Source organism: Pelodiscus sinensis, chromosome 1 (genome assembly GCF_049634645.1).
Source record: "Pelodiscus sinensis isolate JC-2024 chromosome 1, ASM4963464v1, whole genome shotgun sequence".
Taxonomy (NCBI): Eukaryota; Metazoa; Chordata; order Testudines; family Trionychidae; genus Pelodiscus; species Pelodiscus sinensis.
The window spans coordinates 123,717,254-123,744,670 of record NC_134711.1 but is presented as its reverse complement, the minus strand read 5'-3'; the positions used below and the strand labels follow the sequence as shown (position 1 = coordinate 123,744,670).

The window sequence follows — 27,417 nt, the reverse complement described above, 5'->3', positions numbered from 1 at the left end:
TGTTTTTAAGATATTCCCCTTCCATACCTATACACTAATGGTATTAGGGAGAGCTTTAAAGTAGCTTTCACAGTCTTGCAATTGGTTCCTGCATTTTCACTAAGGTATATGCATACCAGAGACAGAAATGGTAAAAAGAAATGTAAAGTTCAGTAACAAGAGGCACAGTAAGAGAAAGGCATAATGTGTTGAAATGAGAAGAGTTCTCTCTTAAGTAGTAGACAGTGAAGGCTAAGAACTGTTGTTATAGCTGAGGAATTCAGTGACAGCAGAGTCCTTGGGAAACAGGGAAAGCTAAACATAACTGGAAAAGAGCAGTACAATGGAGGTGTTCACCAGTTAGTTACCTCTGACTAAACCCAAGAGGGAAGCAAGGTGAGAAAAGTGGGGGAGGAGGAAGAAGAGAGAGAGGTATGATACTCAACTGACCATTCATTGCTTTGTACCACGCAGTGAGTTCAAGAGCCACATTCAGACAGATCATATACAGGGCAACTCCATTAAAGTCTTAATTTGTTTCTGTTGGGATTTTTGTGGTTCCCAGAGAGTCAGATGCTGGGCAGAATCAAGGGTCTTCAATATTTCAATTCAATTCAACAAGACTTTATTCAATGTGCACAAAGGCACAGCCCCTGGTACTAAAATCAGCCAGAGCCCCTCAAGCAAGAAGCACATGACAATCAGATTCAACCTTTCCATATATGGCTTTGTTTGTCACATGCTAGTACTTCTCCACTATACATGTTGGCTGTGTCTAGATTGGCAAGTTTTTCCGGAAAAACTTGCCAGCTGTCTACACTGGCCGCTTGAATTTCTTCAAGAACACTAACAATGTCATGTAAGATTGTCAGTGTATTGAGGAAATACTATGCTGCTCTCGTTCGGGCAAAAGCTCTCTTGCGCAAATACTTTTGCGCAAGAAGGCCAGTGTAGACAACTGAGAACCGTTTTGCGCAAAAAAGCCCCGATGGTGAAAATGGTGCTTTTAATGGAAAAACTTTTCCGTTAAAAGCATTTGCGGAAAATCATGCCAGTCTAGATATAGCCATTGAGTTCACCTCCCTTCCCTTGGCCTTTTCTAGACTGTTCTATGCTTCTTTAGGCATACCTACTTTCCAATCCACATTTTGTTTAAAATGAACACATGCATACCCTTCAGTTTCCAAAACTTATACAGACAAAGATATTTGTAATAATATAAAGTGAGCACCATGCACTTTGTATTCTGTCTTGTAATTGAAATCAATGTATTTTAAAATGTTTAAAAAAATATATTTAATACATTCCATTTGGCATTCTATTTTTAACAGTGTGATTAAAACTGTAATTAATCATGATTACCTTTTTAACTCACTATTATTATTAATTGTGTGAGTTAAATGAGATTAAGTGATAGCCCTACTTAAAGCCCTAGCTAGAGAAGCACCTATGATTGATGAGAACCATATATGATTCTCACAAGACAGCTCACCTCAAAATCCCATACAAACCCTCCCTTAGACAGGGCACATCACCATACCTCATGCTATATCTTAAACTAAGTGATTTACTTAATGCAGAAGTTCCTAGATGTTATGCAGGAGCTTAAACTAGAGTATCATAATGGTGCCTGTGATTTTTCACCTTAACATTCCTTTAAGACTCCTTGAAAATATCCAAATTCCATAACTATAATCTGAAAGTTCCTACAGTCTACATGGAGAAATAGGCTTTTAGATACAGGCAGTCCCCGAGTTACGCGGCTCCGACTTACGTCAGATCCGTACTTACAAACGGGGCTTTTCTGGCCCCGGAGGACGCGGGCTGCGGGACCGCCCAGACGCGCTGCGGTCCCGCCGCCCGGGTCCTCCAAGGCTTTGCTCCGCGTCTCCCTGGTCTGCTGGGGGGCTCCCCCCAGCAGACCAGGGAGACGCGGAGCAAAGCCGCGGAGGACCCGGGCGGTGGGACCGTGGCGCGTCTGGGCAGTCCCGCCGCCCGCGTCCTCCGCGGCTTTGCTCCGTGTCTCCCTGGTCTGCTGCCCTCCCCCCCCCGACCGCGTCTCCATGGTCTGCTGGGGGGGCGCACATCTAGTGCGCCCCCCCCCCAGCAGACCACGCTTTTCTCACGGACACCTGTGGTGCTACTGGACCAAACCGGCAGCACCCCAGCTGCTCTGCCCCAGGCGTCCTGATTCAGCCGCTGCTGTTCAGTTTCAGCAGCACCCCAGCTGCTCTGCCCCAGGCGTCCCCAAGTCAGCCGCTGCTGAAACTGAACAGTGGCTGACTACAGGAAGCCCGAGGCAGAGTTGCTCTGCCCCGGGCTTCCTGGAATCAGCCGCTGATCAGTTTCAGCAGCGGCTGACTTGGGGACACCTGGGGTAGAGCAGCTGGGGTGCTGCCAGGTTGGTCCCCGCAGCGCCGAGGTGCGGCGCTGCGGGGACCTACCCGGCAGTGCCCCAGCTGCTCTGTCCCAGGCGTCCAGATTCAGCTGCTGTTGAAACTGATTAGCGGCTGATTCCAGGAAGCCCGGGGCAGAGAAACTCTGCCTCGGGCTTCCTGTAGTCAGCCGCTGGTCAGTTTCAGCAGCGGCTGAATCTGGACGCCAGTTCCGACTTAAGTACATATTCAACTTAAGTACAAACCTACAGTCCCTATCTTGTACGTAACCCAGGGACTGCCTGTATTAACGTTTTACCAGCGATGCACCGCAACATTTTTGCCTATGGTGAGCCCCTTGTTTCTGGAAGAGATGCAGCATGGCAAACTGAATCAGATGTAGAATGTTCCATAATCTGTATTTTTGTAGTGCAGTCTGTGAATTACAGATTTGCATTATGTTGCAGTATTACTCACTTTTTTGGATTCTTGTTTTTTAAAGGTCATAATAAAAGTAGAATTGAGTTTACTACATAGATGGAATCCTGAATCCTTTGTGTTGAAGTATACTGCATACTAATTATTTTGGGCTCTCCCCTTCCCACTAGCAAAAGACAGCCTTCTAGTAAACTTTTCCAGAGAGTAAGATATTATTTACCTTGTACTCCAAGTGGTTGGTAGCCCGTCCAATTCTTTCCTACACCCTACCTGCCCCTCCCCATCCAGCAGACTTTAATGATGCAGATGGAAAAATAAAGACAAATACTCTCATGTAATGAACTAGAGTTGAAAATACTCCATGATGAGAAATTACCCATGACTCAGGCAGTTTTACTTAGGTGTTATTCCTGTTTTTGCAAAAAGATAAGAGTCCCAAAGCCAGACTAAAAGGAATGTCTTATGTTATGATCTACAGGCTTATTGGTCAGTTTCAGTCACTATCTCCCTTGCAAAGCAAATACTTGTAATTCATGTACTGAGACACTGGAACGTGGTAAAACTCTTGTACAACTGCATTCTATTATCACTGAATTAAAGACTCTAAAAAATTGACCTAATGTCACAGAGGGAACTAGCCCTGGAATTCAGCGCATTTCTCAAACTTTAGTACATCCACTGATTGGTTTTTGCATCTCAGACCTGAGCATTTAATCAAATCTAGGATTCTGTCTTTTTATTTTTCTACTATGAGAGAATTGTAGAAACAAAGAAAATCTACCCCTCCTTAAAGAAGGCTACAGTGATGTACATACCACTCATATTTATTTGCCTGGGTAATATTACAAGAAGGAATTCTGGTGGCATGACTTCTGGGAAAGAACTCCGAATACGCAGTAGTTGTATATAGTTTTCCAGGATTGTGGGTACTCTCAAGTTTGTTTAGGTTATAGCCATTTTCTACTTCATGTTGTGTTTTTGTCACACTTGCAAGCTAAAGAGATCAGTATTTGGTAGGGAGATTTTTAAAGAACATTTGAGGATATACAGGATTTGGTACTGGTAAGTCAGTAGATGGCACTCTTCCTTGTGATTCTATACTGAGCTAAAGCCCAGCATTGCAACAGCAGAGGATTGTGTTGCTGGAAGTTTGTAGTTCTGATAAGCTATGCAACTGGGCTGATAACTTGCAATATGTTTTGTAGTGAGCAGCAGAGATCTCCAGGTCTCCTAGTCAAACATAAGCTTGGGTAATTAAATGCGGCCTACCTACCTTCCTCTTGTGTCAGACATCCCAATATTAGCAGCACCTTTTGATATTAGGGGTTGCCCTCACCCTAAAAAAGTGTCCCCATTTTTCACATTTGCTAACTGGTCATCTTACTTGATTGGTTCTTCACTTCTTGTTGCATAGCATTGCTATCTTATTATATATTTAGGAATGTGTCTCTGTCTGTCTGTCTGTGAGTTCATTTATTTAAGAACTTCTCCTAAACAGTAAGAGCTAGGACCACCAAATTTGGTATACAGATGCATAATTTAAGACAAGGTAAGGGTTTGGTTGTACCAGGACAATGTAGGGATGTAAATGACTAGTGATGCGACTAGTCACTTCCCCCCTGTTGCTGCACCTCAGAGAGAGGCAGCAAGGATGGGAGCAGGAGCCAGCCCTGGGGGGAGCCGGCTTAAAAGCCAGTTCCCCCCAGCACTGTCTCTGGAGGGGTCAGGGGAGGTAGAGGCACAGCAAAAACAGCATAAGTGGAGACTGAAGCAGTCCCCTCTCATGCCCCTTCTTCTGCGATTCTGCTTTTGAAATGTACAAGAGCGTGGAGTCCCCTTCTGGCCATACACTCACTGCGGGGCTTCCTTTTGAAATGTACAAGAGCCCCTAGGCAAAATTGTGTATTTTCTTAGATTTGTTCTCAGAAACAACTAAACAGTTTTGCTTTGAAATTAAGAAAAAAAAATCAATCTGAGGCAGACACCTGACAGGGAAAATTTCAGCCCAAATGCTTAAAGTATGGCAAAGTTATAGACAACTGAAAACATGGTCTGATAATGGGAAGTCTTAAATGTGTTCTATATTGGGCAACCTTAATAATAGGCAGGGTCATCAGCCCCATCTATAATCAGTTATTGATAAAGTAGCCCACACAGAATGCAGACACTATAGAAATTTCAAGACTTGTTGCATGCTACTAACTGAAACATTGTGTTGAGGTTTGTTACCAATGATGTAATTTCAGTGGAGCTAGAGTTAAGAATTCACAGTACTGTATATGCTTATAATTGGTGCTATGTAAGACCATGCTCAGAATGGGCAGTGGATAGTAAACCTGAACCAAATTAAGCTCTATGCATATCTATTCAGAATGCTGCTGCAGAGATAATTTTCCTACCCAGGTACTTTGAGCATGTCACCCTTCAATGGCTTCTCCTTCTCCATCACATATTTGTCCTCACTTTCAAGGCCTTTTGCTTTCTATCTGCACCCTACCTATTACCACTCATTCACTACTGAGAGATTGATTCCTGTCTCTAGTGAGCTCATGATAATAGCCTCCATGGCTCACGTGTTGCATTTTCAAATATGCATATTCATACTGTCTCTCATGCTGTACCTCATGCTTGGAAGGAGCATGAGAAAAGGTATGCAAAGCAGCTTCCTTTTTTTTCTTCAAATGTCTCCATAAACTCTCCTTTGTATGATACTTACAAAAAGGGATACAATGGTTAGATTGCTGGTGTACAGAGACCTGTTTTGCAGACTACTAGTCTTTCTTTGTTTCCTTGTACTCTCCCATTGATCTGTCTATTGTTTTTTGCCTTATACTTAGATTGGGTCAGGTCCAATCTTTGGGTCAGGTCCAATCTTTTTATTCTGCTTATACAGCACCTAGCACAATGTAGTCCTGATCCTGGACTAAGTCTATTACATGCTATGATGAAAACAGTAATCATTATCATCAAGTGGTGCTGACGCTCACTGTGCGTTGTGCATGATAAATCTGAATCAGGATAATTTACCAAATTAAGTTACTCTGTTATCAGCCAAGTGATTTAAGTGGATCTGGGAGTTTTCTTTGATTTAACAAAATGTGTTTAAAATGATTTTTGTTAAACTGGTGCTGGTTCTCACACTAGTGTTCTACAGTGCCCTGCTGGCCATACAGTCTCTCAGAATGCGTCGCTTCTGACTGGGTGTCCAGAATGCATTGTGAGTGAAGTTGTTTAGCTCAGTACGACTGGTTCAGTACAGTAGGTGTGAATGTGCTGGCACATTTTTTTCTTTAATTGGTTGTTACAGATGGTTCAACTTGATGGCATAGATAAAGTCTTTGAAATAGCTGGGAATTCTGTGGAGAGAGAAAAGGGACACCTCCCCCCCCCAACCCTCATTCTAGCACCCCAGCACTCCACCTCCAGCCTTCTGCATTCTCCTCCCACATTCCCAAGATCCTGCCCTGAGTCCTGCACCTCTCACACCAGCAGCCCCCCCGGTCCTAAAGACCCAGGCAACTCTGGGTAACTCTGCTAATACTAGTATAAATGTATCTACACTTGTATAACAATGGGCATCTAGATCTTGATTAATTATATTTGTTAAAAAAACTTCACATCTCTAGCCAATGTAGCTATACAAGTGCTTTCCTAAAAGACTTGCTCAGGCAATTATTTTGTGGAAAGTTCTGCAGCTTGTGTTATGCAGGAGCTCAGCCTAAATAATCACAGCGGCCCTTTTTGCCTTGGAGTCTAGAAGTGTAGACCAGGCCTCAGGTCCAAAGGCATTTCAGTTAGGGTTGCCAGGGTTACATAAAATGTCCAATATTTTCTGATTTTTTTTCCCCTGCCAGGAGGTGAAAATACTACACACCTGGAAACCCTACACACACTCAGCAACCGGGCCCAGCCCCCGGTCCTCCCACTTACCTGGTTCCACAGGGGAGCTGTCTTCTGGCTCAGAGCAGGAAAAAAAGATGGCCGCTGGTAAGAAGCCTCAAAGACCTTTCTTAAAGGGGCCATGCTGGTTTTTAAAAATGTGTTTGCTTAATAACTGTCGGGGTCCTTTTTTTTCCTCAACAACTTTGGTCTCCCCCTTTTTTTTCTCAACAGAATTTTTTCCCCGGTGTTTTTTTGGGGGGGCGGAGGCGGGAGGGGTGTTCGGTAATTTTGGTTAACCCATCTGGCAACCCTAATTTCAGTGAAATCTAGAGAATGGTCTAATGGGATAACAAACTACTCTTGTCAAAATGTTTTAGCAGTCTCTTCTTCTTTCAGGTCACCCTTCTAGGAAAATAATTGGACTCTTAACTTTTTCATTCAGGCTGGAGTTATTTTCCTTTCAGCCCAAATTCAGCTGCATTGCAAAAGACATCAGAACATATTCATTGAGGTCATTATTTTATATACAGCATTCATATTTTTATTTTAAAGTCAAAGTAGTATTCAGAAGAAAGGAAGCAACCCCAAACCCTTTTTATTACATGAGATAGGTAGGGGAGAAAAAGCTAAAATTTATGAGTTTGAACATACAACAATTTAGCAGGACAGCACAGTATAGATTATGTGCATTGTAGTAAACCAAGGATCTGAATGAAAGTTATTAAAACAAGGTGAAGAGGTGCTTAGGGTTGTAAACCATATCACCAATACCACTGGACATGGGACACTACTGCTAACTAATCATTGCTAGGAATTATGCTCCTGACAAACGAATGGCTGTTCCCGAGCAGTTGTTAAACTCCTTCTGTTGATATATCACATTCCTGCTATTATGGGTTTCATAAAATTCAACATCATCATGAAACTGCAGCTGAATTTCCACTATTAGTGCTTTTAAACCTCTTCACGGATTGTCATTTATTTCATTCTGACAGTTTTACTTCATAAAAATAATCAGCGACAGCTACTTTTATACTTATTTGTAAAACTTGGAGGGGTACATTTACCCAGTGATAAAAAACATAAAGGGCCTGTTCCAGAATTCATTAAAGTTCATCTGGAAAGCTTCCTATTGATATCAATAGGCTTTTGATTGAGTCACCCCCATTGACATCAATGGATTTGCAGGGCCAGCCCATGACATTTTGGCACTAGAAGCGGGGAGCTCAAATGATGCCCCCATACCCCCTCGCTTGGGCCAAAACTTTGAAAGGTCTCAATTCTGCCTTCTTCCTATTCTACTCCTTTCTTGGTACTGCAAAGATAATACATATGCACCAGCAGCAGACACTATTTGCTACACTCTGGGTCCTAGTGGCACCTCCTCCCCCACAGTCTGGCACCTGAGGCGGCCGCCTCAGTTTGCCTCATGGTAAGGCCAGCCCTGTGGATTTGCATGGGTTTGACCGAGAGTAGAATTTGGCCTGAAATATTTTCATCATTTCCCACTCTCTCTCTTAGTTATAGGCTGAACTTTTGTATAATTTTGTAGGGTCTGCATATTCACATCTTTGTTAGACTCAGACTCCATCTTCTCAATCTCTTTTTTTCTTCAGTATTTTTTTTTCTTTCGCCACATAATGATGACTGGGAATTTGTCCTTTGTAGAGTATAAAGGTGGTATTTTTTTACATTATATAAAATATAATAGAAATGTGATAAAATGTAAGTGGGGAATATGTTTTGGGGCTGAAGTTTAGGTGTGATATATCACATTCAGGCCTGAAGGTCTGATAAATTGTGCGGCATAAACCAGGCCATATTGTAAACATGTTTAGTTGTAGCAAGAGTTTTGGACATAATGGGAATGTTTTGGAAGGATGCTATCTATATTGACAGTTTTTGGAATGTTATTTATGCAGTTGTTAAAGACAATATTTAGCATTCAATAACCAATGAGGGAGTAGAAGGTATTTTAATTAAGGCAATGAAAATATAGATATGATGAAAGGTAGGCTTAATGCTAAATTAATGAAGAGTGTTACTGTACATTTTTTAAAGGATAACACGTTAATTTTAGATTATCATCAATGTTCTCTCTAATTTTTTCCATCTATGTGCAGATTTGTTTCCACCCAGATATGGAATAAATTTTGTTTTGTGCACTGAGATGTGTGAATGTGCACCACCAAGAAAAGCACAAACCAAGCTGTGGACACTCTGCTAATCAGCTGGGCAGCATTGGAATTTCTCCTGAGCAGCAGCATAAGCACAGAACTTACAGGGAACACTGATTAGCATGCTCATCCACCATGAAGGTACCATTAGAAAAATAATTATTTACTCATTCTTATTCAGGAAATGGCCACCCTGGCTGTACCATTTAGTTTTGGAATGCAAGTATAAAAATGCAGCATATGGTTATTTCATAATTCCTGTTTGCTTTAACTAAGTATTCTATTTTAAATTTCTGTTTTACATGAAGTCTTTCATTATATCACTTGAGGTGTCTTTCATATTCCTTGACTAAATTAAATGTATCTATAACCACCTCAGAGGCTCAAAACTCAAGGATTTAATTTGATTATCAGTATTGTTATTTATACTGGAAATACTAATGGAAAATCTTTATATGCCCAAAAGCTCACAACTGGACAATTTCAGACATCTGAGTGCAGTTACAAAAACATCAAAGCAATTCTGACCACTGAGATGAGGCCTCTCAACTCAAAGCAATAAAAGTTCTTTCCGCTCAATGTTAGTGGTACTGAAAATTCTCATTAGGATAAGTGAAAATTTTCAGAGTGGCCATCGGCAGAGACCTTTTGGGAGAATAATTATCACTATAGATCAATATGCAAAGCATGTAACTCATCAGAACATCTATAATGCCATAGTAGGGCCTGATCCTGAAAGATTTTGGGTGTAATAACCAGGTCAAAGTTTGCAGTGGGAGACAAAGTCCCGTCACAAGAGTCCTAAATAATTCTTCATATTCCCTCTTTAACGTAGTATTCATCATTGTAGATAATCAAGAGTCAACTGGGTAATGATACCAGAAGATCAGGAGTAGAAGACAAACTGGGGATCAGAACTACTAGTCAGGAACCAGAGTCAAGACGGGTCAGGATGCCAGGAGATCAGAGGCAGGAAACAAACTAAAAGTCAGACCCAGAGTTACAAGGCACATAATCCTAACCAGAGTGGAGCCCAGTTGTTCAGCTTCCTGTTCCTGCTGCTGACTTAAGTAGAGCCAGTGGCCCAATCAGCTGCTCTAGCACTCTGCCAAATGAACCTCAAGGCAGAGCTTAACCTGGGGTTCATGAGTCTTAGGTAAATCATTGTCAGCAGACTGCCAAGTGGAGAGTTGGAATGTGGTTGTTTCTATGGCCTATGAATACTAGGATTTGAGCCTTGTGAGTCATGACACCAGGGACCTGCAGCTCTCATTGATGTCAATGAGAAGCTTGTGGATTTGAGTGAATGGAAGGCATCTCTAAGGATCAGGCATCTAAAATCAACTCCTATGCTAGTTAGCACAATGTACCATGTATCCTGTCCAGCCAATGTGAAATGTCAGACTCAAAGGTGGCAGCCTCTGATTCCTGGGTATAAATAAAAATTCACTACACACAATGAGCCATAGCCTTCTGGGCACCCATAATCAACCATTGCACATCATATCCTCACTAGAACAGCAGGGCTACGTCTACACTGGCATGATTTTCTGAAAATGCTTTTAACGGAAAAGTTTTCCATTAAAAGCATTTTCGGAAAAGCACGTCTAGATTGGCAGGATGCTTTTCCACAAAAGTACATTTTGTGGAAAACCGTCCGTGGCCAATCTAGACGCAGTTTTCCGCAAAAAAGCCCCGATCGCCATTTTTGCCATCGGGGCTTTTTTGCGGAAAACAATACTGTGCTGTTTTCACTGGCCCCCTTGCGCAAATGATTTGCGCATGAGGGCTTTTGCCCGAACAGGAGCAGCACAGTATTTCTGCAAGAACACTGATGATCTTACATGAGATCGTCAGTGTTCTTGCGGAAATTCAAACAGACAGTGTAGACAACTGGCAAGGTTTTCCGCAAAATCAGATGATTTTGTGGAAAATCTTGCCAGTCTAGACACAGCCCGCAGATGTATTAAGACACTTAAATAGAAAGCCTGGCCAAGTTCCCTCAGAGATGTTACTCCTAGAATAAAAGTCACGCAGTTTGGCATATATGATACACAGCTCCCTAGTTGCATGTCTTGGGTTAATGATGATGGATTTTAGTTTACGGCACCAAACTACATTAGCTAGAGAAAGGTCCAAGCCAACTTGGAACCAATGATCAGGGCTGTTTAGATCTAAAGTTTCAGTTTGGGCCAAACTCTAATATTACCTCTTGATGTAAAAATTGTCACATTGTAAAATCAGGCTATATACAGTTTTTGGTACATTATACCTCTTCAATACTGATTTCTATTATTTCTAATTCTTTATGTTCCCTCTTTAATGTAGCACTCATCATTGCAGATATTCATGATTCCCAGAAAGCAGTTCATTCAGATCTGTAGCCGTTTATGTTCTGGAAGGCAATCTTGGCTTGCTTGATTTATGATTTTTTTCCTCCAAGAGCTGCTGCTACAATTAAGCCAACGACTAGCACAAACATAGCAACAGAAAGCAGTACTGTGATCACTATCATTCCTCCAGCCCGCCCTATGAATGATCCATCATATGCCATGAAGGTTGTCACTAAAATATAAAGACAAAATACGTTTAGGGAGTTAAAGCCATCAGGGTAAATTTTTTCCAACCCAAATTTCCCGTTTGCATTATGGTGTGAGGATGTAAGTAGGGCTGTCAATCACAGTTAACAAAACAATGTAAAACTTTAGTGCCTATAAGCAGAGTGAAAGTAAGCCGGTGCACCATGGTACACCACTCCAGTAAGAAGGAGAAGGGTGGCGGGGGTGCTGGGCTGCAGGAAGAGGCAGTGCATGCTCCCAGCCCAGCTTCCGGGGCTCTGCTAAAGGCTGCTGCACTAAGCAGAAGGCAGCCATGCAGGTGAAAGGGGCTGGCTGGGGGCGCCTCTCCGTCTGGGACTGCCCCAGCTCTGAGCCATCCACCCCCCAGGTGCCCTTTAGGAGGAGGGAACTGAAGGTTCTCCCTCACCAGATTCGTATAGGAAGGTTGCTTGCTCTTCCTCTGGCTGGAAAGAATGGGGCAGATGAGCTGAGCATTTTCCTCCCACTCCCTGGGCGTATCTAGATTACATGGACCAGTCGAAAGAGGATATGCAAATTCCACAGGAAAGTAATTAAGATGTGGCTTTTTTGGCGAACTGCCCCCTTCGTCGAAAAGCCGCTTTTCCTCAAAAAAGGAGGTTTACATGGCGTTTCGACAAAGGAGATGGGGGTTCGCTGAAAAAGCCGTGTCTTAATTACTTTCACTTTCAAAAGCTCTGCTTTTGAAAGTGCGATCGGAAGAGGATATGCAAATCCCGCGGAATTTTCATATCCTCTTTCGACTGTTCCCTGTAGTCTAGATGAGCCCCCTGATCGGGACAGAAAGGGGAACAGTAAACAGCTACCCCCTCCACACACACACACACACCCTGCGCCCCTCCTCATCCTAAACATTAAATCCTGAATCCCTACACTCCTAGTCCCCTACCCTGAACTCCCCACATCCTCACCCCCCTATGCTGAGACCCCGGCACTCCTTGAGCCCCTTCCAATTGACCCCACACTTAAATTTTTTACATCTACTGTTATATCACAACCCCCTCAACCTCCTGCCTTGAGGGCCCCCCGCAGAGGATATTGCGATACGACAGTACCTGAAAGAAACGTAAGTTACTGTTACCCCTGCCTGCAAGTACACTCAGTCCTACTTCTTGTTCAACAAGATAAATAAGTTTGTTTATATTTATGGGTGTTAATGCTACCTGCTTCTCATTCATCTGAAAGTAAAAACAGGCATTTGCATTGACCTGTAGTAGTCAGTGTTACAGTGATATTTACATGCTAGATATACGAAACATTTGTGTGGTTCTTTGATTTGTAAGCTCGAAAATTTTCCATTCTTTGTTTTTAAATGCAGATCTATTAAAAAAAATCTACATCTGTAAGTTGAACTTTCATGATAAAGAGATTACACTACATAGTATGAGGTGAGTTGAAAAATACTGTTTTGTTTATCTTTTTACAGTGTAAATATTTGTAATAACAATAAAGTAAGCACTGTACACTTTGTCTTCTCTGTTGTAATTGAAATCAATATATTTGAAAATGTAGAAAAATATCCAAAACATTTATTATACATTTAAATTGGTATTCTGTGATCATTTAACAGTGCAATTAAAACTGATTAATCTTGCAATTAATTGCAATTTTAAAAAATAATTTGACAGCCCTACTATTTAGACCTCTAAGCATGTAGTTTTTAGGTGTTCAGGTACGTAGGCCTTGCACCAGTTAAACTTGCACCAGTTAAATTGAAGTTATATGTGCAGTGCAATCAGAGATGTAATTGCAGGACAGACTAATTTACCAGCATTAGCTTTAATCTAGGTAGTGCAGCTAAAAGTAGCAGTGAAACATGAAAGTAGAATTCAGCAAAGGCTAGCTGTGACATGGCATCTGCCCTGCACTGGCCCTTTAAGGCTAAACCCAGCCCTGGGAGAGGGCTGAACACAAAGCCCCACAACTGAGGCTGATATTGCCAATAAGGGCCCAGCTGGGGAGCAAGAGGGATCTGGCAGCCAGGGAAGCTGGAGGCTGCCTAAGACAGAGCAGTGCTGAGGAGCTCTGGCTTGACCTCCTTCCCAGGCTGCCTGAGGTGTACTAAGGCTGCAAGGAAACAGCCAGGGCAGGAGAAGGCAGCAGGTTCACACCCCCTTGCTAATGATGAGTGGTGATTTCAGACTGCAGTTTGCCCCTGAGGTAAGGGGCTAGATGATGACTGGCAGTGGGTCACTGAGAGGCCAGGTGGGTTCCCTGGAAGGCAGAGACACCCCCCACCCCCACAAGGAAGCTAAGAGCCTGCTGGAGGGCAGTGTCCTGAAGAGGATGCCACAGTCTGGGAGTGACGTAGATCCAGAGTCTGACCTGAAGCAGAGCGGAGTGACGGGGGAGATGCCAGCCAGAGTGAGGCGCCCTGCTGCAAATCTAATTCCCAGTGATACTGGCATCATGGCATGAGGCACCGTGGCAGTGAGTCCTGTCCCGTGATGCTAGAAATAGAAGTATGTGCCCAGGATCCCTGGCATGCCCATGCTGCCACATACTGGCTGCTATTTTAGCCATACTAGCTTCATCAAAGCTTGTACAGATATGCTAGCCCATGCTGTAGTCACACCTCTGACAGTAAAGTCTTACCCTAAATGTTTGAGGTTTTTTTAAATCCATGATTAAATTGGTGCAGTCTCCAGGTGGAGTGTCTCTAATATGTCAATTCAGCCAAGATTCCATTTTTGCTAATTCAATGTAAGTCAGGTATATATCAGTTTAAGATTGTCCTGACCAAACTTTTTTATTGGTTTAACTAAATTCATTCTTAAACCAGTTAAACCCATGCAACTTTGTGTGAAGATAAGGCATTAGATGTCTAACCTACTGCAGGAAGCTATTGGTTAGTTATTTTTAAATCTCAAACAGATTAATTATTAGTTGCTATTATTTAACCTTTATATTGTAGTGATGAATAAGATTAAATAAGACTAGAGGCTGCTTCTCACATGATTTCCACTCCTTTGTAGTCCTTTTTACACCTGGGTAAATTAACTGCAAAGTGTATATAAAATACTTCCAGGGTAAAAGATTATGCAAGATACACTGTAGTGGAGAATCCAGTCCCAAGTTTCTGCACAGTGCTATGAACTGGACAGAGAAAAGCTAGTATTAAAATACCTTTAGCAGAGCATATTATTATCCTATAACTGGCTGATTTTATGAGTCTGAATGGCAGGAGCTTAATTACAATACCTGAAGTAATTTTTTTCATGATGTTTGGGACTCACCATTGTTCGTTTGTATGACATCTGACCAGCCTGTGTGTGCTCTTATTACCGCTTTTTCATCCAAAATAAAGAAATTTACCCTTAAATAAGCATGAAAAAATAAACATTAGATGTTATATTTATCAGGATCATACAAAATAGCCTTGTATGTCTAGTTCAGTTGTTAGCTTTGGATGGTTTTTAAACCTAGGATAATATTGTCCATCATAAACAATAGCAACCATTTTTTTATGATAGAAAATGGCTGTCACTGCCTGTTCTCTGTTTTCATAAAGTAGGACCTTCTCACTCCCATCCCACCATTACTTGAAATGGTTCCTTATCAAGATGGGCACATGTCCAAAATGCTGAACTGGCTTTAGGTCTAAATCTCACTTGCATTTGAAGGGTGGGTTTTTGGACCCAGTGTTTTGGTTTGGGTCTCTCATTGTTTCTTATTCACCTAAGCAGCTATGCTCATTTTTCAAAATTCAGCATAGCTTTATTCCTCCCTTTCTTTTGGACTTCATACCCACTCATTTTCTTCTGTCTTCACATTCCATTCTTAATTCATCCGAGTAGGTGGAATTCTCTATTTAATTTCTCTCAACTCAGTGTGTGGGCCTGATTCAAAGCCCATTGAAAACATTGGGAAGACTTCCATTGAACTTGGTAAGTTTTAGGCCAGGACCTCATTCCCTACCTATAACTTTTTGCCTGAATTTACAGTTGTAACTATCACTTATGGTACTTGGTAATGAGGAGAGGGTTCTAAAGATAATGCATTGGAATTACATAAAGCATTTTGATTTTCAGAAGAAAATACAATAAGAAAAATAGAAAAACAATGCATGCATGCATGCATTGCATCTCCATAAGCTGGCATTGTGCACTCAGATGCCCATATGTGCTTGCAAAATGGAAACTCACTCCATTTTTAAGGCTATGTCTGCACAGCACTTTTGCCAGTAAAACCTTTATTGGTCGGTTGTGTGAAAAAACACCAATGCTTGGGATGGTTTTATTTTGTCAGTAAGAGAGCTTTCTCCTGCCATCAAAGAGTCGCAATGTTACGTACCTTCCCACAGCATTAAGTTGCACAATGTAGAGACAGCCGCACTTGTCTTAGCCTCAGCGTAAGTTAGAATGGTATAACTTGTAATAGTTGACTATGAACTCTAAGGCTTATCTATTCAACATGGCTGTGAACTAGAAGAGTTTGATTTCCAAAGTGAACCAATGTGTTATGCACTGACCTGCATAGACTCTGTTGATGTGTACTAAATACACCTTAGTGCACATAATCATAGATCTGTTTCAAACAGCACTCAGTTACTGCACATAAGAGAACTTTTAGTTAACACCAGCCAGGTCTATGTGGGTCAATTAGTGCATGACATCTAGGTGCACTTTAGAAATCATACCCTCTAGCACTGTGGTCACCAACCAGTAGATCGCGATCTACCAGTAGATCTCAGGGGCTCCAAGAGTAGCTCTTGAACCCTCTCTGAACTGCGCACCTGCGCAGTACATTTACATTAGATTTCCTCATGTAATATAGGCGGGGCTTCAAGGAAGGGGCGGGGCAGTAGATCTTCGCCTGTTCTGAGACTTAAAAAGTGATCTTGGGTGTAAAAAGGTTGGAGACCACTGCAGTCTAGCATGAACTGCTGCCCCATGTACGTCAGCTGTAAAGAACAGTAATCAGCTGTGAATTTGGAAGAATTTTTTCAATTCCCCAGCACATCATCTAGTCTGTAGTGGAGATTGGTTGGCTGGCAAGGGTACCAGCTTTATGCCAGATCTGAAACTCCACCCTACTCCCTACGAGTGGAATTCTCAGCTAGAGCTGGGTGAGAAATGATTTTCCTATCCTGCAAAAACTGTTCCCATCCCATATCAGGACAAAAACTCAGTCTCAAAAATGTTGCAAACCAGATATCTGAGGGTAGAGGTTTGTTTCGTTTCAGTACCTTTGAAGTGTTTCCTACTGACTTTGATCCTTTGAATATTTTTAAATGTGCTATGATTATCATAACAATGTGGTTTCAAACCAGAAAACTGGCTATGGTTTTGCTTAGAAAATGTCAAAACAAAACATTTTCATAATTTCAAAACTCTGTCAATGTTTTTTGAGTTCAGATATTTGTCAAAACTGATTAAACACTAGGAACCATGAGTCAGAAGTAAGTAAGTTGCATTTTTTGGAGTGCATCTCTCCTGCCCTGTACAGGTCAGTTATTTCAGCTACAATTCAGGAAACAACTCTTAAACAACCCTGACCCTAGCATGCTTAAAAAAAAATCCTTTTTTATATTTGCTAAAGAAAGAAAACCCCCTTGTGCTGTAATGTTGCCAGCGTCTGCTTGTGTGAGAGCACTGACTTATCAAAGTTTAATATTTTAGTTGGCTCATACAGTACCTGTAAACCGACGATGGCTGAAGGGCTTGATTGCAGAAGGGGCCTTTAGTTTTTTCACAGACTTCTACCCCCACCTGGTAGCCTACGACTGTGGTCAGCTTGTAGTTCCCATCATCAATGTCCATGCTCACAAGATCCCTGGCTATCCTACATGAGACACTCTTGAATTCTCCCGCAAAGTAAACTTGGGCAGTAGAGGAAGAGCGGAGGGATTGGATCTGATTGGTGTCTGTCACAGCTTGAAAAAGGACAGCATAAAAACTACACTTTAATCACATGACAAATCAATGCAGCAAGACCATAACCTATTACCAACTCTGTGGATACTAAAGCCTCAAGTATCCTATACACGGGAGTAAGGAACCCTAAGGTGCCCCTTTCTATTCCCTGTGTAGCAACATGGGGTGCAGTGTGTGGAAGAAGTAGTACCTGGAAGTAGAAGTTATTCCCTCATGAGTGTAGATAGGCAAGAAGTGGATAGAGCATTGGCACAAGATGAGCTGTACATCTAGACTGCAAGCTTCTTTTGAAAGAAGCTTTGTTGAAAGAGCTCTTTTGAAAAAGCTTCTTTCAAAAGAGAGCATCCACACCTCAAAACCAGATCAAAAAAGCGATCTGCTTTTTCGAAAGACAGTGTTCAGACTGCATGGTCACTCTCTCAAAAGAAAGCCCTGATTGCTATGCACAGAATGGCCACCAGGGCACATGTGCTTTTTTATTGACTCTTCTTTTGAAAAATGTCCATGTTCTGCGTCTACACACGCCTTTTTTTGAAAGAGCTCTTTCGAAAAAGGCGTTCTTACTCGTAATTTGAGATTTACCAATGTCGAGAAAAACCCGGCATTCTTTCGATTTAATTTCAAAAGAACGCAATTGCAGTGTGGATGCAGTTGAAGTTTTTTTTTTTAAAAAAGGGCTTTTTATTTTTTTTTTTTTTTGAAAAAACAATGTAGTCTAGACATACCTAGAAAGGGGAAAGTAGGTTGCAGGGGAAAAGGTTGGCACAGCTTATATCTTCCATGGAGCAAACAGGAAGCAGGATCTGAGTTGGGATTTAGTCATAATTCAGTCCCTGTTCTTTATTCCTGGGCCAGAACAACTATGTCCTGCCTCTTTCCCAGGGACCAAGTGCAAGGTACAAGTCCTTGTCTGTACTAATAAGGGAAGAAGGGATATTGTGAAACTAGAACTGAAAATTGAAACTGATTTTTCTCTCCCAATATTATAGTGTGCACATAATTCACAGCCCCCAGCCATGATGCATGGACAAAGCAACATTGTGATTAGCCAGGGACCACAGTAGATGTATGGACTGAGCAGTATGGGCATCTATAGATTGTGAACTGGGTAACAAGACTACAGGCAGTCCCCGGGTTACATGGATCCGACTTACATCGGATCCCTACTTACAAACGGGGTGAGGCAACCCCACACTAGCTGCTTCCCCCCAGCAGACCAGGGAGACGCGAAGCTAGTGCCCCGCCCCCTGCAGACCAGGGAGACGCGGAGCGGCTTTTCTCAGCAGACACCTTAGCTTGAGAATAAAGGACTGAGGGAAGTGAGGTGTGGGAGAATAAAACTGAGCTCTGGAGAAATGTTTGGCTAGAGTTTCCCATACAATATGTACCAGTTCCGACTTACATACAAATTCAACTTAAGAACAAACCTATAGTCCCTATCTTGTACGTAACCCAGGGACTGCCTGTACTTGCAGGAAGAACAGACAGAAAAAACTTCAATGAAAATTGTCTTTGAAAAAAGATTTCACTTTTTTTCTTAAACAAAAATTTTCTGACTAGTTGTCCCTAAGAGCCACAGCCATGGTCAGGGAGTTCAAAGCAATTATAGGACACAGTTATGGTGCCTACATCCTTGCCTTACAAAGTCACTGAGGATGCCCACACAAACCCAAGGGTGGGAACTGGAATAGAGGAACAAGAAAAGCCCATTCAAAAAGGAGCAACAGTTTAGTTTTAAGAACCAGAAATAAGAAGGAAAGAAAAGCAGATGAAAAGGAGAAGAAAGAATGGAGACATGAGAGAGGGCATGCCAGAGAGGGAGAACAAATAGGAAGGAAAAAAAAAAAACCATGTGTCAGAACAAGGCACGTGGATATAGGTGGAGGCCAGATAAAAGTGATTATTGGCCAGTGCATCACAAAAAGGATGGCAGCGTGCGCTCAAAAATAATTGGGAATTATTCTGCTTTAGGTCCTTAGCACCTTTAAGTGACACTTTCTAGTGACCCTGGCATTGAACATTATGGAACAATATGCAAAAATGACACAGAACTAGCCTGGATTCCATTAAACTCAATACTGAAATCCAGCCAGGATTACTACTATACAGCAGACTTCTGATAATCCGGCACCTTTGGGACCCAGGGGGTGCTGGATTATCGGATATGCCGGAGTATCAGGAGGTACTCTGGCAGGGGGGCAGTGAAGTGTCGGGGGGGAGGGTAAGGCGGGGAATGGCGCGGCGTGGGGCAAACCAAGTGCTGGTGAGGGGCAGCGCTGCAGGACCAACCCAGCAGCACCCCAGCTGCTCTGCCCCAGGGCTTCCCCAAGTCCGCCGCTGTGACCAGGGGCAGACTTGGGGAAGCCCTGGGGCAGAGCAGCTGGAGTGCTGCCAGGTTGGCCCGGCTCAGGGGTGGTGCTATGGGACCAACCGGGCAGCACCCCAGCTGCTCTGCCTGCCCTTCTCCAAGTCCGCCGCTGGTCAGTTTCAGCAGCGGCGGACTTGGGGAAGCCCTGGGGCAGAGCAGCTGGGGTGCTGCCCCTCACCTGAGCGGCACTGCGGGACCAACCCGGCAGCACCCCAGCTGCTCTGCTCTGCACCGCTTCCCCAGGTCTGCAGCTGGTCAGTTTCAGCAGTGGACTTGAGGAAGCGGCGTGGAGCAGCTCCAATTGTCCGGCTGGCCGGAGCACTTCCGGGTTCCATTTGGTGCCGGACTAGTGGGAGTGCTGGACCACTGGATGCCGGACAATTGGAGTTTTACTGTAGTGACTAGAAGTCATTGCTATCTGAAGGCAATGGATTGTTTGATGTGATCTGCTGGTATCAGTTCAGTTGCTGCTGAACAAGTGGCTCTATTTTAAAAAAAAAAAAAAAGCTACCTAACCATAATTGCCCACCTTTTTGACAGTCCCACTAAAAGGCAAGGATTGATGGGCATGTAGATCAAGCTGCCCTGTCTCACATAGAAATTGTCCTGAGTCATGGTTGAATCACATCAATGAGGCATCGAGGAAGCTTGCAGTGTTGTTGCTCATACTCTCTCTGGTGTTCTGTGGCTGTCTGGAGGACTTTGGCTTTTGAGGCTGTCAGTTTGTCATGCTTTTTAAGCAATAAAACAAACGACAAGTTAAAAGAATTGACCCATCAAAGAAAGAAAAATCAAGAATACTTCATACCTGGCATAGCAACTTTATCACCAACAATCGCTACTGCAGGTCTAATCGTGGTGGGTGTGAATTGAGAGGAAGAAATACACTTTGGAATATTAACAATGAAGGATGTACTCATTCTTGCTGCTAAAATGAGGCTTGCATTTGGAAAGAAATCTAGTGCTGAAAATGAAGGGGAAAAAAGAGTGTTAGAGCAAATTTGTTTCTATGTAAATACATGATGATCAGGAAATTTAGCTAATGGATATTCGTATCATAAAGCTGAAGGGGACATCATTTTTTATTTTCATCGACTTTTTCAGGTTGAGGGGTTGATGAAAAACATAATGATTCAACAAAATGGAAAAGTTTTCACAAGAACTTTCATTTAATTGAAAAGCCATTTTGTATTGTAAAAATGTTCTGATGGACAATTTTGGAACAGCTTTGCTATTTATCTTGTGCTATATTTCTTTTCTTATGTTTTTATTGCTTCCAGCACTCAAGGAACAAGGTCAAATATTTAGGAGAGAATTTTAGTTATTTTAATTAGATGACTGCACCCATGAAACTTTGGTTACTGGTTACTACTAAACTAACTAAACTGGTTTTGAGTTCTTCTCTGGGTATATATGTGGCTAGGCACACTGCAGAGGCCTCTCTTGTGTGGGGCATACCTCATCTTGTTCTGCCACAACCCTCTGATGATATAAAAAGCAATAATTATATCTATGTTGAAAAACTTCCTAACTGTCAGGGTGGTTAAACATGGGAATAAATTGCCTAGGGAGGTTATGGAACCTCCATCACTGAAGATATTTGAGAGATGTCTATCCAACCTGCTATCAGGGATGATCTAGATTCTAGACAGTGCTTGGTCCTACCTAGAAGGAATGCGCGAGGGGTGGTAAAACCTCCACCATTCCATTTTTCCCTCAGCTGGTGAGATGTATGTGTTTTTGCTACTAGTTCACCTCTCCTCCAGTCTGCTTTTCAGTCTTCTTCCCTGCAAATAGTCCTAGCACCTTTCATTGCTGATGCCCACTACTTTCCCAAGCAGCTGCAGAATGAACCTCATTTAATTCTTATTAGCTACATTGTTGCCCACATGGCTTTGAACTGCAGCTATGAAATCTGAGGTGGTCAATGTTTACTTGGTTGCTGCTTTGAGGGATCTCGAAGCAGCAGCAGAGGCACTGGGGCTGTCTGACAGCCAATTTAGGAAGACAGCATTGCACTGGCTTTCATTATTTTCTGCATAACCATTCATCCAGAACCTTTAAAATAAAAAACCAATTTTAGATTTTTCAGAAGCTGTTGCCAACTCTCTGGGAAATTTTCTTACTTGCAGTTAGACAATTTAGTTTTCAAGCTCTGTGTGTAGATATTCTATGGAGTCAGTAGCAGGTCAGTTTATAGTGAGAGGCACTTGTATATATAAGCATTAGTATTATAGATAGTTTAAACATCAGCTTCTATAAACTTAAAATCAACTCTTTATATTTTTAATAACCTCTTTCCTCCCCACTAAATAGGGTTTCAGCTACTTGTTATGCCAGATGCCAGCTTAATTATACAGGTATCACACAATTTAAAACTGCAATATGGAAAATAAATTGTATGTTTTTAGGGCTGGCTGTTCCCAGATGTCACTGAAGCTATCTGACAGGAGGCTGCAGTTTAGTGGGGTTGTGTGTATCTTTTAATTCCATGAGAACGCATGTTGATTTCAGAGAGACAACTCATATGCGTAAAGTGACGCACATGTTTAGTATGTTGCTGAACTGGGGCCTAAAACGAATGTAACAGAGTGGAGAATCAGGCCTTTAATATTCTCTAATGCAGGGGTTCTCATCCTTTTTCTCTCTGACCCCCCCTCACCCACACACACACACCCACACACATTTCCCTGGCCTAAGCTGTGTGGCAGCACAGCCCCACAGTTGCTTAATCAGCCCTCCCGGAGCCCCTGGCTGGGTGGGGCTGATTAAGAGGCTGTGGGGCTGTGCTGCCATACAGCTTAGAGGGAACCTTGCACCCCCTCCCCCACTCCACTCTGCAACATGGTTTAAACAAGGGGTGGAGAACCTTTTTGGGGTTGAAAGCTGCTGACCCACAGAAAAATCAGTTGGGGGCCCCACACAAATGAAAAGCAAAAAAAAAAAAAAAAAAAAGCAACCCTCGCCAGCATGGTCCCCAACTGAGAAGGAGAAAGACTCTCCCCACATTCCCCTTCCACACCAGAGCCCGGGGGGCCCCAGACTAGTAGATTTTATGCTCCTTCCCAAAGGGGAGATGATGATGAGGCTGGAACTTGAGTGTGGGCTCCCCAATGCTGGAGAAGAGGTCCTGAGCCTCAGGGCTTGGCTCCAAGCATGCCAGGGACCAGACCCGGCCCCCAGGCCTTAGGTACCCCACCCCTGCTTTAAAAGTTTGGTAGCTCACTTGTGCCATAATAACTGTTTTACTGCATGTAAAAGCCAGGGCCGGTGTTAGGGGGTAGTATGAAGGTCAATTGCCTGGAGCCCCAAGCTACAGAGGCCCCCTCAAAGCTAAGTTGCTCAGGCTTCAGCTCTGGTGATGGCGCTCCAGCTTTCTGCCCTGAACCCCAGCAAATCTAATGCTGGCCATACTTGGAAGACCCCCTGAAACCTTCTTGCAGCTTCCCAGGAGGACCCAGCCCCCTGCCTAAGAACCACTGCTCTAATGTACTGCTAGTCATACAAGTAATGACTGGGTTTTTTTTTCCCCCCAAGTGACTTTTAACCTGACAGTATTCCCCTAAGCCACATGTGAGATAAAGCTTTCCTTTGCTTGCTGGAAGAACAGGTACAGCAGTCTAGTCAGCCTGATGCTATGTGAGCCAGATCACTCCTCTCTCTATGGCTGTGTCCAGACTCCATGCCTCCGTCGACGGAGGCATGTAGATTAGCCAGATCGGAAGAGGGAAATGAAGCCGCGATTAAAATAATCGCGGCTTCATTTACATTTAAATGGCTGCCCCGATCTGCCGATCAGCTGTTTGTCGGCAGATCGGGAGAGTCTGGACGCGATGCCCCGACAAAGAAGCCTTTCTTCATCGACACAGGTAAGCCTCGTGAAACCAGGTTTACCTGTGTCGATGAAGAAAGGCTTCTTTGTCGGGGCATCGCGTCCAGACTCTCCCGATCTGCCGACAAACAGCTGATCGGCAGATCGGGGCAGCCATTTAAATTTAAATGAAGCCGCGATTATTTTAATCGCAGCTTCATTTCCCTCTTCCGATCTGGCTAATCTACATGCCTCCGTCGACGGAGGCATGGAGTCTGGACACAGCCTATGTGGCCTCTGGCCCTTTGTCCTACTATAAAGTCTTTTTCTTTTTGCATTCTGATGTACTGATTTCCGTTGTTGTATGCAATGCAGCTGTAGCCCTGTGGGTGTGGTGATCATATGTATTGAACCATTTTTTAGTGGTGAGAGACCAGCTTTGGAGCTACACAGAGCTCTTCTTCAGGTCTGGGACAGGAACTCCCAGCATCTGTTACACCTTACGTTATGCTGTGACTCTCTGGTAGTCCCTTTCCCAGGTCTGACCAAGAGCTCTATGTAGCTTGAAAGCTTGTTTCTTCCACTGACACAAATTGCCCCACTAAAAGCAATTACCTCAACCACCTGTCCTCGCCTCTCTGATTTCAATTTTGTTTATTTTGTTACCAGAAGATTTAACCACTGTTGTTTGGGACCTTAACTCATTCATTTTTGGTTTTTGGAAAAATAAAATGAAATGTATGTGCTTAATTTAAATCATTGGCCTGGGGTGAGGATGAAGGGTTCAGTATGCAGACTGCCCGGAGAGAGAGGACAACCCCAGCCCTCTCTCACTGCAGCAGCTTGGAGCCTGGTGAGAAGCACCTCTTCATGGCAGCTGTAATTTCAGCCCGGCACAGCCATGGAAGAGGTGCATGTCGAACAGCTGGGGCAGGTCCAGGTTTGTCTGCACCCTGTGATCCCCAGCCAGAGTGAGGAATGCAGCAAACTTTGCATTTCCCCAGGCTCCCTGATGAAGGGGAACAGCAAACCATGTCTCTGTACAAATCAGGGTACAGGGGGTTTAGCCCCTCCACCCTCTCTAAAGGGCACCTGGGGAATGGGAGGCTCAGGGCTGGAGTAGTTCTGGGTGGGGCAAAGCACCCCCTCCCCCCCAGCCAGCCCATTTCACCTGCCTAGTGAGTCTCTCTCTCTTTTTAATGTATGATTTTATGAGAAGCAATCCAGTTCCAGGCATATCCCATTGTTCTGACATCATAAAACCTCTACCTTGTTTTAAGTTAAGATAAGAAGCTGTATACTGAATTTGGTGATCCTAGCCCTTACTGTTTAGGAGTTCTTGGACAGACAAACTATTTCAAATTTATAGTAGAATTCTGAAGGCCCTGATCTTTCATTCCCTAGGCAAATTGCCCATGGAATGTGTCTTGCTTGAAGATTGCAGGGCTGGAGGCAAAGGGCTGGGCTCAACTCTGAATATAAACCCAGAGCAACTTGATTATTTTCCAGGGCCTTACTTTGGGCTTGTGCTGGTATCACAGACAAATGTATGGCCCCAAATGTAAAAATAAATAAGGTCATACTAACAATATATTATATTCTAATGCTTCCTTTCATTCAGAAAGAATAAAAAAAGTTGTAACGAATGTACATATCACTCATCAAAGACCTGATCCAATGCCTGTTAAAATTAGTGGAACGTCTCTCATTGACTTCAGTCAGTATTGGATTGGATGCTAAATGAGCACATTATTATATGCATAATGAAATATGCAGTGGACTTAATTTTCAGAAGCACTGAGTACCTGTAGCTCCGATGACTTCTGAAAATCAAGCTCTATAGGAATACTGAATTAGGGGTGAAGAAAAGGGTGAAGAATAGGTGTGTTTGTTTGAGCTGTAACATGTCATGCTCCTATAGAGAATAATAAGGTCTCTATCTGCCCTATTTGCACTCTAATAACAAAAATGCTTATTTAAATAAGTGACTTTACACATTTCTCGTAAGCGTGCACTATTTATCTCCCCTTGATTAAGACAGTGAAGAACGTTACCAACAACTTTCCTGTCTGTAGTATTTTATAACCCTTTGGAAAATAGTTTGGGAGTGTTATGATCAGTGTGACAGATACTGCTGAATTACAAGATTTTTACTGCAACACACTTATATATTGTATCTCAGGTTTATTTTCCTTTCTTCTTCTTACCAACTACATCAGGAGAAAGGAGATCAAACACTCTGGCTGTTTCTTAACACAATATTTTTTATTTTGACTTCAATGTAGCTAGCTTCTTTTGGCCTATTATTCAGGTTGAATCATGTACCATGGATTTTTTTTTTTTTTTTTGTCAATACACACACAAATATCAGATGTCAAGGACAAAATTCTTTTCTCAGTTACACCTGTGCAAATCCAGAGTAACTTGATTTAATATTAACTTTATTAATACTACCTATTCTTACTGTTCTATATAGTGACATTTGCATGCATAGAGCTATATGTCCTGGTACATTTTTTGAGGGAAAGGTGTAATTTCTTGCCCACACTATATCAGTGGAAGCTGAAGTTCATGGAGATACTTCAGATCTATGCTGGTTTAAATAATGGCAGAATTTGGCCTGAAATGGTTCAAAATTCTGTACCAAATAGAATTATGTTTTGCAATCAAGATTTCATGTAGCAAATAAGTATGTTTTCTTATAAAGACATTTATTTGCTTGTAAAACTCCTTTATGTACAGCTCTATGTAAACAATAAAATATAAATATTACAATATTATTTTCTGTTCATGTAAACCTTGATGCAATTCAGCTGAGCATTACTAAAGATAAACACATTAATTCAAAGCATAAAAGTCAATGTCACTGATTACTGCTGAAACAAACATTTTGGTACTTACAGATTTTGTCTAAACTGGACAGTTGAACAGCCCATCCTATTCCAAGGCAGCCAGCAAAGCAAATCAGATGAATTAGCTTCATTGCTGTATGTGAAGGGATTAGACTAGCTTAATGGGCAACTGAGAAGTAGGTTTCTTGGTCTGTAGATTTTCTGCCTTGGAAAAGTGGGAGGGATTTACATTCATTAAACAGGTGCATGGAAGGGGGATGGGAGAAAAGGAAGAGTAGAGACAAGGGAGATGCATGTATTAGATAAAGCTGCAATTCTTGTCACATAGTGAGGCAACAACATGGGTGTAAAGGTAATGGGAACTTTAAGAACTAAATCCAGTAAAGGATTTAGAAGTAAGGGCTTCAATTCTTTCTTGGATCTGGGCCCAAATGCCCAAGAGTAGTGAGAGGAGGACGTCTGCCCACTGGCAATGACCAATCTGCACAGAGAGCTTTACATGAAAAATAATTTATAACATGGAGCTAACATTTTCTCTGTGAAATGGATCACAGCCCCATTTCATCCTTAAATGAAACAGAAGATGTTTGTGTTAAAGATGATGCACGCAACCGATGTAAAATGTGTAGTGATGAACCTACCCAAAACTTTCTGTGCTATCATATCTTCCATAAAGCACCCAGGTGAAAAGGAAACAATGTAAGAAGAACCTACAATCTAAGAGTCAGCATTGGTTTACTTAATTTCTGTCCATTTGAAAAGATGAGATATATCCTTTACTCAGCTATAAATACTATATCATATTTTTTGACCAACTTTAGTCATTTTATAAAGCAAGGCCTAAGGACCATATCCAGAGCTTCTCTAGGTCTACCCTCAAAAGATTAAGAAAATATGAGATCTCTATACCATAGGTATGAGAACAATACCCACGACATAGAAATGTATTCCTACAACTTCCAAACAAAAGGTGGGACAAAATCCATGTAGTAAGCAAGAAGGTTTTTCTCAATATATTATACTGAAGTCTGTAAGAGCAGTTTCTATATGTACTTTATGCTC

At 42.4% G+C, this 27,417-nt stretch overlaps 1 protein-coding gene across 1 annotated transcript; it reads right to left on the bottom strand.

Moving 5' to 3' along the window:
• Positions 1-8,398: 8,398 nt before the first annotated feature.
• Positions 8,399-26,562, bottom strand: LOC102448347 (uroplakin-2). The gene is made up of 5 exons (XM_006127748.3): positions 26,405-26,562; positions 20,501-20,656; positions 17,086-17,323; positions 14,685-14,764; positions 8,399-11,416 (listed from the first exon to the last, which is right to left on the bottom strand). Exons 1-5 carry the CDS (start codon positions 26,484-26,486, stop codon positions 11,274-11,276), a joined length of 699 nt encoding a protein of 232 aa, XP_006127810.2. The 5' UTR covers positions 26,487-26,562; the 3' UTR covers positions 8,399-11,273.
• Between the last annotated feature and the right edge of the window lie 855 nt (positions 26,563-27,417).

Bases quoted from the DNA above. Each gene is read 5' to 3' on its own strand.
- LOC102448347 (XM_006127748.3), bottom strand. From the start codon at position 26,486: ATGAAGCTAATTCATCTGATTTGCTTTGCTGGCTGCCTTGGAATAGGA. The intron at 14,765-17,085 runs GTACTGTATGAG...TGCTTATTTAAG, and splicing joins CAGCCATCGTCGGTTTACAG to GGTAAATTTCTTTATTTTGG. The intron at 11,417-14,684 runs GTGAGTCCCAAA...TTTATATTTTAG, and splicing joins TGTCATACAAACGAACAATG to TGACAACCTTCATGGCATAT.